At 32.6% G+C, this 15289-nt stretch overlaps 1 protein-coding gene across 2 annotated transcripts in view; it reads left to right on the forward strand.

The window, feature by feature from the left end:
- The first annotated feature begins 3412 nt into the window (after window positions 1-3412).
- Window positions 3413-15289, forward strand: part of LOC129761041 (mitogen-activated protein kinase kinase kinase 15) — a 52526-nt gene continuing 40649 nt past the window's right edge. For both annotated transcript variants that reach the window (XM_055758738.1, XM_055758739.1), the window contains exons 1-2: window positions 3413-3592; window positions 14695-15287. In XM_055758738.1, the coding sequence (XP_055614713.1) occupies window positions 15032-15287 (256 nt within the window). In that variant the 5' untranslated portion in view covers window positions 3413-3592; window positions 14695-15031. The remainder of the gene's footprint in view (window positions 3593-14694; window positions 15288-15289) is intronic.

Genomic DNA, 15289 nt, shown 5'->3' on the forward strand with positions numbered 1-15289 from the left:
ATTTTGACAATTTTGACAATTTTGACAATTTTGACAATTTTGACAATTTTGACAATTTTGACAATTTTGACAATTTTCAAAATTTTGACTATTTTGACAATTTTGACAATTTTGACAATTTTGACAATTTTGACAATTTTGACAATTTTGACAATTTTGACAATTTTGACAATTTTGACAATTTTGACAATTTTGACAATTTTGACAATTTTGACAATTTTGACAATTTTGACAATTTTGACAATTTTGACAATTTTGACAATTTTGACAATTTTGACAATTTTGACAATTTTGACAATTTTGACAATTTTGACAATTTTGACAATTTTGACAATTTTGACAATTTTGACAATTTTGACAACTTTGACAATTCTGACAATTTTGACAATTATGACAATTATGACAATTTTGACAATTTTGACAATTTTGACAATTTTGACAATTTTGACAATTTTGACAATTTTGACAATTTTGACAATTTTGACAATTTTGACAATTTTGACAATTTTGACAATTTTGACAATTTTGACAATTTTGACAATTTTGACAATTTTGACAATTTTGACAATTTTGACAATTTTGACAATTTTGACAATTTTGACAATTTTGACAAGTTTGACAATTTTGATAATTTTGACAATTTTGACAATTTTGACAATTTTGACAATTTTGACAATTTTGACAATTTTGACAATTTTGACAATTTTGACAATTTTGACAATTTTGACAATTTTGACAATTTTGACAATTTTGACAATTTTGACAATTTTGACAAATTTGACAATTTTGACAATTTTGACAATTTTGACAATTTTGACAATTTTGACAATTTTGACAATTTTGACAATTTTGACAATTTTGACAATTTTGACAATTTTGACAATTTTGACAATTTTGACAATTTTGACAATTTTGACAATTTTGACAATTTTGACAATTTTGACAATTTTGACAATTTTGACAATTTTGACAATTTTGACAATTTTGACAATTTTGACAATTTTGACAATTTTGACAATTGTGACAATTTTGACAATTTTAACAATTTGACAATTTTGACAATTTTGACAATTTTTACAATTTTGACAATTTTGACAATTTTGACAATTTTGACAATTTTGACAATTTTGACAATTTTGACAATTTTGACAATTTTGACAATTTTGACAATTTTGACAATTTTGACAATTTTGACAAGTTTGACAATTTTGATAATTTTGACAATTTTGACAATTTTGACAATTTTGACAATTTTGACAATTTTGACAATTTTGACAATTTTGACAATTTTGACAATTTTGACAATTTTGACAATTTTGACAATTTTGACAATTTTTGAAAATTTTAACAATTTTGACAATTTTGACCATTTTGACAATTTTTACGATTTTGACAGTTTTGACAATTTTGACAATTTTGACAATTTTGACAATTTTGACAATTTTGACAATTTTGACAATTTTGACAATTTTGACAATTTTGACAATTTGGACAATTTTGACAATTTTAACAATTTTGACAATTTTGACAATTTTGACAATTTTGACCATTTCGACAATTCTGACAATCTTGACAATTTTGACAATTTTGACAATTTTGACAATTTTGACAATTTTGACAATTTTGACAATTTTGACAATTTTGACAATTTTGACAATTTTGACAATTTTGACAATTTTGACAATTTTGACAATTTTGACAATTTTGACAATTTTGACAATTTTGACAATTTTGACAATTTTGACAATTTTGACAATTTTGACAATTTGACAATTTTGACAATTTTGACAATTTTGACAATTTTGACAATTTTGACAATTTGGACAATTTTGACAATATTGACAATTTTGACAATTTTGACAATTTGGACAATTTTGACAATTTTGACAATTTTGACAATTTTGACAATTTTGACAATTTTGATAACATTGACAATTTTGACAATTTTGACAATTTTGACAATTTTGACAATTTTGACAATTTTGACAATTTTGACAATTTTGACAATTTTGACAATTTTGACAATTTTGACAATTTTGATATTTTTATAAATTTATAATTCATCAATCCAGTTTTCCTGTTTCCGAACAAACTGGCAACAATGTGTAGAATAAAGAAGTTGCGCTACTGCTCACTACGAAGCGCTAGTAGTCTGCTATATTCTAGCGCAACATTTTTGTGATGCAACTCGTTCACGTTTTTTTCTGTCATATATCATATACTAGAGCGGTTCATTATACTGCCGTTGGAAGCATTATTGTCACATGTTACATTTTGAAATTTTCTACTTTTTTGTGTCTAGAGGACTGATTTCAAAATTTTTATTTGCCATTTTTTGATAGAGTATCTAATTAAGTTTACTCTTAAAAACAAGTTTTTATCAAACATAATAAAAATATTCATTTCAACGAGGCTTTAGACACCAAAACACCTCACATATCAAAATGTAACATGTGACAATTATGCTTCCAGCGCAGCGGCAGTATATTTATGTTCAATTTCCTTTTTACCAGTTTTCGAAACGGTATTGAACAAACTTGATTATTTGTCTATTTAACTTTTTGTTATCACATTTTTAGTGACCAAAAAAGACTTTCGATGTTTAAAAAAATTGTTGCATCTTTCATTAAAATAAAAATAAAATATTGAAATTTAACTCTTGGTTAAGTAAGTGTAGGAATTATACATTTAGATTAAACTTCTTCAGTTTAGATTAAAATTCAGTGATCATATTTTTTAAATTGAATCCAATACTTAAGAAATTATACATCAGAATTCCTAACTGAGAACAAAACCGTGATAAAGGTAAATCAAATTTAAATTTTCGGATTAAGAATCTATAGTTTCAGATTTAAGTAAATATTGCTTTCCTGTTTTTCATGAAGCAATCAAATTAAAAATTCTAATTTCATTGATCTATTCGAAACAGTAAATGTCCCTCAAGTAGTTCACAAATAAACTGGAATCACTGGTTTCCTTTAGGAGATTGCTCTACTCTCCGCTAGGGTGCGACACCTTCCATATTGAGACGATGAGAGAGAGAAAAGTAAAACCAAACTTGCATGCAACAAGTGAAAATGCTCTCTGCGTTCGCACATAACAAAAACACAATTTAAATTGTTGGCCAGTTAACGTTTTTATGATGTTGAACAAAAACACCAACCTTAAATGCTTAAAATTTAATTCAACCTTTTCACTGACCATTAAAGCAAAAATTTATAGAAAAATAATATCCATAACCTCCAAAAGGACCATGTAACTGTGTGCGAGACTCAAATGTCGCAAAGGTTCCACCGAGATCGACCTGATCAACCGGTCGGTCGATCAGAAGCCAGAACAAACACCATCAAAACATCAATGGGTCGACGACAAATCGACACCGAAAAACGATCGCATTCAATTTGCTACAGCATTCCGATCGGTTCGGTTCAGTTTTTCCGCGCAGTGTGATCCGCGAAAATATCAAAACGCGACGGCGTCTTCTTCCGGTAAATATCTTGCGGTTTTATGTGTTGTTTCCGGTGTAATTGAATCGTGATTCGTCTCAATGTAATGAGGAAAGTGATTTTCGGATCGAAGAAGTGATTGAAAGGTGAATTGAAAACGCACGAGATCTTGCACCATTAGTTCGGGGCGCAACGATGGGAGAAAAATGTGTGACATAACCTTGTGATGGTGTGTGTTTTGTGGGGCAGTTTCGTCAAAGCGCAAGTTCAAAAGATCACATTTTTGCGATTTGAATGGTTGTGTTGTGGATCCGGACAACTAAAAGATCGTATTTGGCACCTTTCAGAAGTTTGGGTCATTTTGGTAAACAAAGGCTGCTAGCTTTGTTCCCCTTCAGGAGGAAGTACTTGGCGTCCCGGGATTAGGAGTGCGATCAAAACATCGGATAAAACTTGTGGCGATCCTCTCCTGTTCCTATGTGTTTGTGTGCGCCCATCGCACGAGATGAAAAGTCAGCCACATGCATTCCACCCAACTACGAATAGTGTGGGAGGTGAAAGGAGGATAAAAATAAAAACAGCGAACCTAATTTGCCATCAGGCTACTACCACTACCATCAAAACCTTATCCCGAGGGCAGAGAGATGGTCGAAGCATTTTTTGATAATAACCAAATTTTCAAAAAAATCTAGATATTTGAAAAGAAAAAATAAATGATACCTTTTTATATTCGCTGCAGCATGTTTGCAACATTTTTTTTTACTTTTTTGGCAAAAAACTAGGCATTTTTGGAAAGAGTTGTAATCTTTTGAGATAAAAACTCATGGAGGAACCAAACAAAATCAACGAAATTATTGTATTACGCATGCTTAGTTTGGTAAAATTTGTAAAACCTGTTAAACGCAAAACTCTCTTAAAGACTTAAAAAAGAAATTTAAAAATGATCATTCTAATGAAACAAAATTTGTTACATTTTCATTAGATTTAATCAAACGATTTTTTTCAATTTTTCCTGTTTCCTGGCCTTGCTGGATAGCATAGAATTTTAATTAAAACTTTGAGATTTTTCAGTCATATTAAGCGATTAAAGACCAACCATGCAGGTTATTTACGCATTTGCATTATTTTAGATTCCACTTTAGTCTATTGACTAGACCAGCTACTCTCAAGCTATAGTTTTCTCAATAGTTATCTTTACAATTCTTCCAGACAACCTTTCGTTATTAGTAACCATTCTTAAGGTGAATAGTATTTCTTCTGTACTTAACAACGACTTATTGATCAAAGCATACTTATGAGAAGACTAGCACCTCCTTTTGGGGCTCCTGCATGTCCATGAGCACACAGCCCCAATAATCTTCATATCTATAGATGTATTCGACCTATATTTCTAGGCGGTGATGACTAATATCAGAGTCATATTTAATCCACATTTGCCCAGTGTCACTAATTGTTTCATGATAAATGTACATACGTTTTATCATTTATTCCTTACAAATCGTTCAATCTAGTAGTACTTCTCAGAGCCATGTACACACTCCTACTAAGCGCTGCTTGTCATATGTAAGCTTTCTTTCCTATATCCCTTGAACAACATGATTTCCAGCAAATTTATATGTTCATATGACACTCCATTGTCAATAGAAACCTCCTGAGATTATAGAACCTCTTCATACTTTCTATTCGACTCACGTTTTTTTACAAGGTCACAATTGCATTGCAATGTATTTTATTCCGTTCCTAATCAGATCTCTCTAAATCTGAATCCCGAGGCCATGCTTCAAATATCTTCAAATCAGTCACTTATATGTTTTTACTTAAAACATGTTATAATGGATCTTAAAATTTATTATCTTTTCTCGATACGAAGAACGTGACCAGTATTTTTTTTCCTTTCTTTTTTTTTGAGAATTTAAACTCTTCCGTCGGTAATATCTATCGGTTAAACTTTTATCTTTAGTAATCATTAACATCACACAACCTTTTAAATGCAACACCAATAAATCTCGTTAGAGAAAGAATTCGATTGAAAAGTATACTTCGTTAGAACACAGTACACGTTTAACATGTGTACTCACTTCGCCCCAGACTGCTGACAGTTACTGTGGGCATCAGTGTATAACTTACTTCGACGTAATGTAAACTGCTAATTCTTTTATTCCGGTATAGTTTTCAGGATCGTGACTGCAAAACCTACCGGACACAATTATTAGATGAGCTTCGGACTATAAATAAGGGACTTGGACATAAAAATAAATGACCAACGTTCCTTCTAGTAGAAAGCATCCAAACTGTGCTATCAACACCGCCAAAATCACTCAAAAACTATAAGGTAGTTTGTATGTTAGACTAACAACCAGTGCCTATAAGCTTGTCAAACTTTTCCACGTTGATTGATAAGGGTTTTGGATATCTTAGTTTTTTTTTTTGCAAAGGAAATCCATTTGGAATTATCAAAGTTAAAACACACAATGACAGAACTAGCTTTCTGAATATATGTAATCAAACTATAGACTTACAAAGTCCGCATAAATATTGTTCAGGATCGCCCCTGATGGCAGGATCGATAGCATCAGACCTTTCTTTAATAAAATAACTGTACACATTCTTTCTCACAACATTACAAACTTCTTTAGTGGACTGTATAGACGAATTACAACTAATTACAATAACGACACAAACTCTGGCCTCTCTGGGCCTCTGACTATGGCCATGCTGGCCTCTGACTTGGCCGCTCGGGCCTCCGACGTGTTACCGTGATGATCTATCTCCGATGGTGGTTGGGTGCGAAAAGAGACCGAGTCAAGGATCGACGGTGGCTCGATCCTTCGGAAAAACCTCTTCGTTTCCGAGGAAAACCGATGATTTTGGCGCGCATTACCGCCGTTAATGCGCGCAGCATCGCCATGTTGCTACTGGGTCATTTCGCTTCTTAGGGTGGTTCATGGTGACCCGTTCGTTCCAGAACAAATATCTAAGCAAACGTTTTAGCTAGCTAGATTCATGTTTTCTTATTTTAAACTATAGTTGAACTCTTGGTTATATTTGCTTCTTTGCACTAGTAGACCACTACAATATAGTCCTATTTACTGCAGGTAGTGTTCGTGGCATAATGCTGGGTGATTCCTAACACTTTTCAATTTTGGGGAAAACAACTTCAAAAACGACCATGTTTGTCGGCTGACTACCCGTTTTTGAACTGAAATTATTAAAAGATTTTTTTTTTCTTGCCATCCGTATACGCCCATTATAAAATGTGCAAAAGAAATGTCAAAAACAATTCTATTGGGATAAAAAGCTTGCTCTTTACTCTTACTTCCTTTTTTTTTTTGCAAAACGCCAATCTTTTGAAAAAATTCAAATTTGGTAGATTTTCAAAACAGACAAAATTGATAATGTTTTATTTTATTAATGTTTTATCTATTATCCATTTATTTATTTTTTAGCCCATAATCACTATTACACAAGAATCCTGTGACAGGATACGAGGAAATAGCTTTTTCAAAATTCTTTTCCAATAATAATGTAATTGATACCTCGGTGATTAATGATTAAGTAGAATAATCATTACTCTTTGGGATCACAACATTTGAAAATTATCTGCTCTCCTCAGAGTAAGCCGAGCTATTGTTAAATTGTTCGTAAACTAATTATTGTTATTTTGAGAATTTGCATAGTTTTTTCGCTTGTATAAAAGATGACTTATTAAAATCATTAAAGTTCCTCAGAACAATGCAAACATCTCAGTGTTAAAAAGTGGTGAACAAAACTGAATGTTCTTGGTTACTGAAGCCTGATGGTTTTCCTTTTTTTTGTTTAATCAACACTCAAGTCCCTTGAACTGTTATCGCTCCCCAGAATCGAAGAATCGAATGCAAATATTCAGAATAGGACTACACACTTGAAACCAATCCTCCTCAGAGAGATCTGTTTATTCCTTTTCGTATTCTCCTCAGAGAATTCCTATTTAAACCTCTTCTGTGAAACCCCAACCATCTTCTTAAAGATGTGCTAATTCTTTTCTTCTCAGAGTTAAAGAATTTCTCCTCAGCGTTAAAAGTCATCTCAGTTCCTCAGAACTATCCGGACTACTAAGAGTCCCATCATTCTAAACAGAAGGAACCGTATTCGACTTCTCAAAGTCTTTTATGATCTGATACACATCAGTTTCTCCAAAGTGTTATCACCGTTCCATTATGATTGTACCAGTCCAATCGAGTTCCTCAAAACTATCAACACTTGGTAAGTGCTCGACTCCTACGGGAATCGATAGGTGTTCCTCAGAACCATCTGCATCAATGCAGTATAAACATCATCTGATCATCATTACATCCCGATCAAATCACAAATTGTTCCAAAGAACAAAATTCTCAATGTTCCACAGAACAACTTTCTTACTGTTCCTCAGATCAATTCTCTTTATGTTCCTCAGAACAATTTTCTTATTGTTCCTCAGAACAAATCTTTATTGTTCCTCAGAACAAATCCCTTATTGTTCCTCAGAACAAATCTCTTATTGTTCTTCAGAACAAATTTCTTATTGTTCCTCAGAACAAATCTTTATTGTTCCTCAGAACAAATCCCTTATTGTTCCTCAGAACAAATCTCTTATTGTTCCTCAGAACAAATTTCTTATTGTTCCTCAGAACAAATTTCTCATTGTTCCTCAGAACAAATTTCTTATTGTTCCTCAGAACAAATCTTTATTGTTCCTCAGAACAAATCTCTTATTGTTCCTCAGAACAAATCTCTTATTGTTCCTCAGAACAAATCTCTTCTTGTTCCTCAGAACAAGTCACTTATTTTTTTTTCTCCGGAGAAATTTCTCATTGTTCCTCAGAACAAATTTCTTATTGTTCCTCAGAACAAATCTCTTGTTCCTCAGAACAAGTCACTTATTTTCCTCCGAATAAACTTCTCATTGTTCCTCAGAACAAATCTCTTATTGTTCCTCAGAACAAATTTCTTATTGTTCCTCAGAACAATTAACGCATTGTTCCTCAGAACAAGTTTCTTAATGTTCAAGTTACATTGAGACTTAAGACAACCTAGAATCTCAGATGCCGTGAAAAATAGTTCGCTTTTGAAAAATGGTAAAATTTAGTTTAAATTACAAATATCCTTTCGGCTAATGTACTTACGAAAAAATTATTATCCCGATGAGGCTCCCCGCCCGATATTCCGATCCGTCACGCAAGTTACTGTCTGGCTTTATAGTTGAATGCGAAAAAATCAACTACACTTTGATGATTGGTAGCTTAGATAGTTGGAACAACAGTCGTCTTTTTTTCCGTGCATAGATCAACAACTGATTTAAAAATGTGCTTATGGTGAACGATTGGTTTGAGATTTTTATCTCAACACTTTTCCGAGATATTAAAGTGGCCCACGTTTACCCAAGACCCACGAGACCTCATAAGGAGGAATACTGGCAATATCAGTCTGTGGTTCACTTAAAACACCTACAACGTCAAGCTATTTTTTTTAAATGTGTTTATAACTCTGGATATGTTACCCCTCTCTAGGTTGGGAAATAATAAATCAAGCATCAAGCAATGTATAATTGACGTCTGAAAAGTATACTCTTCTGGAGAAAAAGAAAAAAAAACTGCAAGAAGGGCAATGTTTTCTAATCATATTCGTTGAAGCCTGGCAAGCTGGCTCAGTTTGTAAAAAGAATAGTAAATCCCTCTCCAGTCGCATGTTCAAATACAAAGTGATAGTTTGAACCACCACTCGATTTTGTTTTGCATCTTTCCAAGAAAAGATCGCTACACAAACGCACAGCAAAAGGTTATCTTGAGACTACATAGTTAGACAGACTACACAACACTCGCAAAAAAAAAAACAGAAGGTTTAAGCTACCTAAACAAAGTGCAAATAAATCGGTTCAGTTGCTAATCTCAAGTGCCTCGAGTGAGCTCGAAAGTCTGGAAGAGGAATAGTGAAGCCAATCGGGACTCGAGAGTCGTCCAAAAGTGAGAACAACAACCAACCATTTGTGTAGATTTGTTACTGCTGTTAAATAGTTTGACTGGGGCGCCACTCGCAAATCCCGATTGTCGCCACCAGTAACAAGTCCCGGGAGCAGCTCAAACTCAAACAGCCATTTCTAGACTGAATTAGTGCATTTCTATGGGGGCGCCAACGCTAATTCGTCCCGATCGCCAGTTGTACAGTCAGTGTCTCTTGCAAAAATCTGAAGAAAACAACACAAAAAATAACTAAACGCCGATCGCGATGGAGTTGAAAAATATACAAGACACCCGCAGCTGGCTGAGCTGCCTTCGAATTTCATGTGTAGGTGTCTACGGCTAATCCGTCGATGAACCGTGGTTTGTGTGTAGGTGTCGCCACCAGAACACGTTTTTGTTTTGTCCCTGCCCCGCGCAATATGCCACATATCTTGCCGATGGGGAACGTTAGGATGGCCGATCGTTTGGGGAATGTTGATCATCAGCATATCTAAGCAGTTCTTTGTAGAAAAAATGAAACGATACATTTGACTAAGATTGTTAAGGAAGAATGTCTCTGGTTGTTAACTCCCATGAACAAAAAAATATCAAAGATTGTAAATGGTTCCTAACAAGATGTTGAAAGTCGATTTCAAGAAGTTTTGGGATAATTTCACCCACATATCACCTACAAACTTTATATTGCTAAATCTCGTTTCCATATGCTGAAATATGATTGTTTTGCATCACGCGTTTGTTAAATTTCAAAATTTCATCCATCCACACATTACGATTTTTATGATATCAGCTAGTAGAATTTTTTGTAGTATTTTTTTACTCCTAAATGTATGCAACACCCTTACGCTTTTTTTTCAAAAACATTTTTGGCAGGAAAAACGTAAAATTTAATTCGAACAAAACCAAAAATTACTGCAATTGGTGCTTTATGCGTAATGACATCACAAATATATCAAAAACTATAAATTTTCAAACGTTTTCATTTGATTTTTCATTACAAACAAAGTTTGTTGAAACTTAACCCTTTTTCTTACTAGGGTGAAAGTCGCATGCTTTTTCAAATTAAAAATAACTGGCGGAAACAACACTTTTTCTGATTACGTTGTCAATTTGATACCCCACCAACTTTAAAATTTTTGATGTACAAGTGGTATGATTATTTTTAAGTTTGTTTTAAGTTTTTAGAAGCCTTTGAAGCTGAAAAGTGTTGCAGGAGGTGACTGTACTGTTTACATTTTTAAGAAATACAATAGATTGTCTGACAATTTTGAGGCGGGGTTTAGAAAATGATGAAATAATTTAAAACATATCTTGAACAAATTTTTTGACAAAATTGTAAATTTGAAGCGAAATATAATAACAGAAAGAAAAAATTTGGACACAATTTTTTGACAGTTTTGTAGCAACCGACAATGTGAGGGCAGTTTTGAGACATGTACTTTTGAAAAAGTAATGAGGCAATTATTAAATTTAAGAAAATGACATTTTTTTGTGAAACTAAAAATAATTCAACGATTGGAACAATTTGAAAGCAACTGAGACAATTGAGAGCCAATTCTGATACAACTTACTAAAATATGTTTTGATAACATTTGCAAAAATTTAAAAACAATTTCTAGACTATTTCGACATTTTTAAGATTCATTTTTCGACAGTTTTGTGAAACTTTTTTTGAACATTTTGAACCAAATTCGAGACAGATCAAAATAAGTTTTGATTCTGTTTTGAAATAGTTTTAAGAGAGTTTTAAGACAATTTTGACCAAATTTTGCACATATTAAGCAAATTTGACATTTTTAAACAATTAAAAAATATGATAATTACAAGACTGTTCTGAGGCAATTTTTCGAGATGTTTCAATACTAGAGTTTTAAGAGAATTTGTTAAAGATTATTTACCGTGAGTTTTGTTTCTTTTCACGGCCGTATTGGTAAACATTATGTCCTTCTTGAAAGAAAATTTTAACCCTTTAATGATGCATAACTGGGATATTATGCTTTGTTCCTGCAGAACAAGCGAAAATGGGAAGAAATGTGGATTAATTTCCGTTGTTAGTGTAAGTGAAAGATTATAAAGGATATCAGAGGAGGCTTGAGTGGGAGTGTTCAGACATATGGCAAAAGTGGTTTTGCGTAAATGAAGGGAGGGGAGTTTTTGTGGTTGATTGTTGAAGAAGATGAAAGTGCAATTCAGATAACGGAAGAATACTCATAAAATATGGATTTCATTGTTTGATCAGATGGAAATAAATATGGTTATGATACTGAATAAGGTGGGTTACAGCTAAAGGTAAGCTTAGTTTGTCTTGAGGTAAGTTGGGTATAAAGGTAAGGTTATTCTGTTGTATAACTATTTTATTTATTAATTAATTATATTATATAAGAACGTTCAATCAGTTGCCAGCTGGGCAGGTATCTACACGCATGCGGAATACCTGTCATAGATTCATAACACTGAGAATGTTATGAATTTTATACGGTTGCGACACTGTTTGCTCGTTTTACAAATAAGACATACACATACACGAAATACATTCATTACATGACAGTTCACACGAAGCCATGGTGTCGGGTATGTGGTAATTTGCATTGAAGATTGGCCGAACTTATAATCTAAAGAATGCAATTTAGCGCATACGTTGACGAAACTGCGGTGAATCCGTGCACCCATGGTGGATTATCTACATACATTTAATGATGCATAACTTTTTTTAAAATGAGAATTGCAGTCTTTGATTCGTTAAAATTCTGAATTCATTTCAATACGATTATGAAAATTTCTTCCAAACCTTGTTAATCGGGTGCAAGAAGGTGTTAGTGATTGATTGAAATTGAAAAATTTTTAAGAATTGGCAAATCTAAGAAATAACAGCAAATTTCCAAAAACTATTTTTTTTTCAAAAATTTGATTTTGGCAATTTTTCCGAATACTTTGTTTGATATCTGACACATTCATTGAAATATCGTAAAAAAAATACCATGGCTAATTTCTTTTAATCCCATGAATATTTTTTGTCAGAACATCACCCAAAAATATCCAAGCTTTTCCGAGATATTTGGATTTTGATTAGTGTCGTTTAAAAACAACAGCATACATTGGAAAGTTAAAATTTAAATTTTTTAGATGAACAGAAGAATGAATATGTAGATTTAATTTACAAATTTGAAGCGAATTTTCCGACAAATTTGAGACTATTCTAAGACAATTTGAATCATATTTTAATTGAATCGAAATTCTCTCCAAATTGTCTTTTATAATGGTCACCATCTTTCATTTCTTCCAACTTTCTATCCGTCTATACAATTCCATAATCTTGAAATGTTTTTTACTAAAAAGTACATCCCATCACTGATAAGGCCGATAAACTGATAAACAATGTAAACAATGTAGAGAAATGAATCCAACTTAGATGAAATTTCAGTGACAAATTTTTATAATCATGGCAATTTGACAATTTTATAATATCTAAAATTTCGGTAATTTTAACAATTTTATATCTTTTCGATACATTTTAAATTTTGACATTTTTATTCGTTTTGACAAATTTAAGAATTTGAAAATTTCAATGTTAACAATTTTGAAAAATTTTACAATCCCAACAATTTTGTTATTTTGAATATTTTCAACATTTTGTAAATTCTACAATTTGCAAAAAAATGTGACGATAATATCGATTTCGGTAGTTTCGACAATTGTGGCAACAATAATTAAAATTGTGGCAATATTGTGAATTTTAGTTGCGACGTTTTTTTTTTTTTTTTCATTTATGAATAAAAAATCTTAGTTATCATTTTATTCACAAATTCGTCAATCTTTAGATTTTGACAAAGTTGCATTTTTTATTGTTTTGCCAATGAAAACATATTTATATTTTTGACAATATTATAACTTCCACATTTTTGTAAATATTACACTTTTCCAAATTTTTGTTCAATTAAAAAAATGGCAACATGTATTATTATTTCTGATAGTGTTGATTAGTTCTACAATTTTGACAGTATCAACAACTTTAACAATTAGAGGGCAATTTTGGCCATGGTTACAGGTTACAGTTTATTAACTCGAGAAAGTAGACAATTTCGACAAATTTTGAATTAAGAATTTTCATATTTGATAATTTCGACCATTTTGAAAATTATAATATATAAACAATTTTGAAAATGCTTACAATTACGAAATGAGTCAAATTTGTCAGTTTTGATATTTTTCAAAAATTTGGCTGTTTTGAAATTTTTTTCCGATTTTGTCAGTGGTGCCATTTTGATTATTTTTTGATCGTTTAGACCATTTGACAATTTTTATATTTTTTTTTTCTATTTTAATAGTATTGATAATTTAAGAATTTTCAAAGCTGACACTTAAAAAACTTTAAAAGTTCGAATTTTTCCACAATTTTGATAATATTCTTTTTTTCATTTGTGTTTCTCATTTTCAAAAGTTTTGATATTTTTATCTATTCCTTCAGTTTTGACAATCTTGACATTTTTTTTTTTTTGATTTTAACATTTTGAGAGCATTGAAAATTTTTAACTTTGGATAATTGTTGTGATTCTGGCAATTTGACAATTTTGTCTATTTTGGAAATTTTATCAGTTTTCATTTTTGTCAATTTTGTTAAATTAACTTTTTTTGTTACGATTATAGTCGTTTTAACATCTTTATGTCATTACCGACTTATATCAACGATGCGGTCATTGGCGGACAGTCATTGAATAACTTATCCGGTACAACTGTGATCGATGTTTACTCTTGGGTTCGAACTAACGGACGCAGCCTTGAAAATCAGCGCACTTTGAGCTAATTCGTCTTTTTACCGGTGGCCGAATCAGAAACAATTTTTCCGTGGCTGTAGCCTTAAAAATCTGCGCTCCTTCAGCCAATCCGTCTTTTTAACGGTGTGGCCGAATCATGAACAAACTTATTCTACCAACTAAGCCATTGTGATTTTAAGATTCTTGCGAATTTCAATTCCGAGATTCACTCAGACACGTCTGTCGCTTACAAGAATAGACCAATGATTGACTTTGTTTTCGCTAGTGATGCCAAAATGTACCTAAAACGTTGCCATATAAATTTATTTTATTTTATTTTTCTTCAATTTTGCCGAATTGAATTTTTATTTTATTTTATTTATATATAAAATTCTTATTTATTTTCTGCATATCGTTCATCTTATCCCTACATACTAATTTTAAAGATTCAAAGTAATAAAATTCCCAATTCCGTAGCCACTCTAATGTCCCCTTTCATTGTTCGAATCGTCCCCCTTGATACAGTGTGTGGGAGGAAGCAGAAAACCCCCATCTAAGTATGTACGTCGGTTTGCGTCGTAGTGTCGTCGAAGTCATTGTGAGCAAACTGGCTGTGAGTGATTGAATGTCGTGTGCCGTGGACCGCTTTCGAAAAGCAATAATATTGTTCCAAGCCAGAAGTCGACCGTATCGGCCACCTAAACAGTAGTAGACGGGACAAGTGCTCAGTGCTTCTTTAGAAGTTCAATCGTTAGTGCCTTTGAGAGAACAAAAAGGGGGAAGAAACAGCAGGTGAAGATGCCCCTTGATTGGGATTAACGTTAACCGCAGTGAAAATCGCTCCAAAACAAAACGTAAACAAATGCAGAACCAAAACCAGAAGCCGGTGGCGGCGGTCGTACCGGAAATTGCAACGGTCGCCGAAGAAAGAAACAGGACGCAGCAGGCGGTGGGCGGCGAAGACGATACGACAACAACAACAAGTGGCGATGCCGTTGTATTGGTGCCGCTTCTGGAAGTAGTAACTTTGGTGGAATCTTCTCCACCGAATTCACCCACTTCTAAGTCCACCATCACCATAAATGGACCAACTGAGGAGCTGGAACAGGATGAAACAGGT

The sequence above is a fragment of the Uranotaenia lowii genome, chromosome 1, assembly GCF_029784155.1.
Source record: "Uranotaenia lowii strain MFRU-FL chromosome 1, ASM2978415v1, whole genome shotgun sequence".
In the NCBI taxonomy this organism is placed as follows: Eukaryota; Metazoa; Arthropoda; class Insecta; order Diptera; family Culicidae; genus Uranotaenia; species Uranotaenia lowii.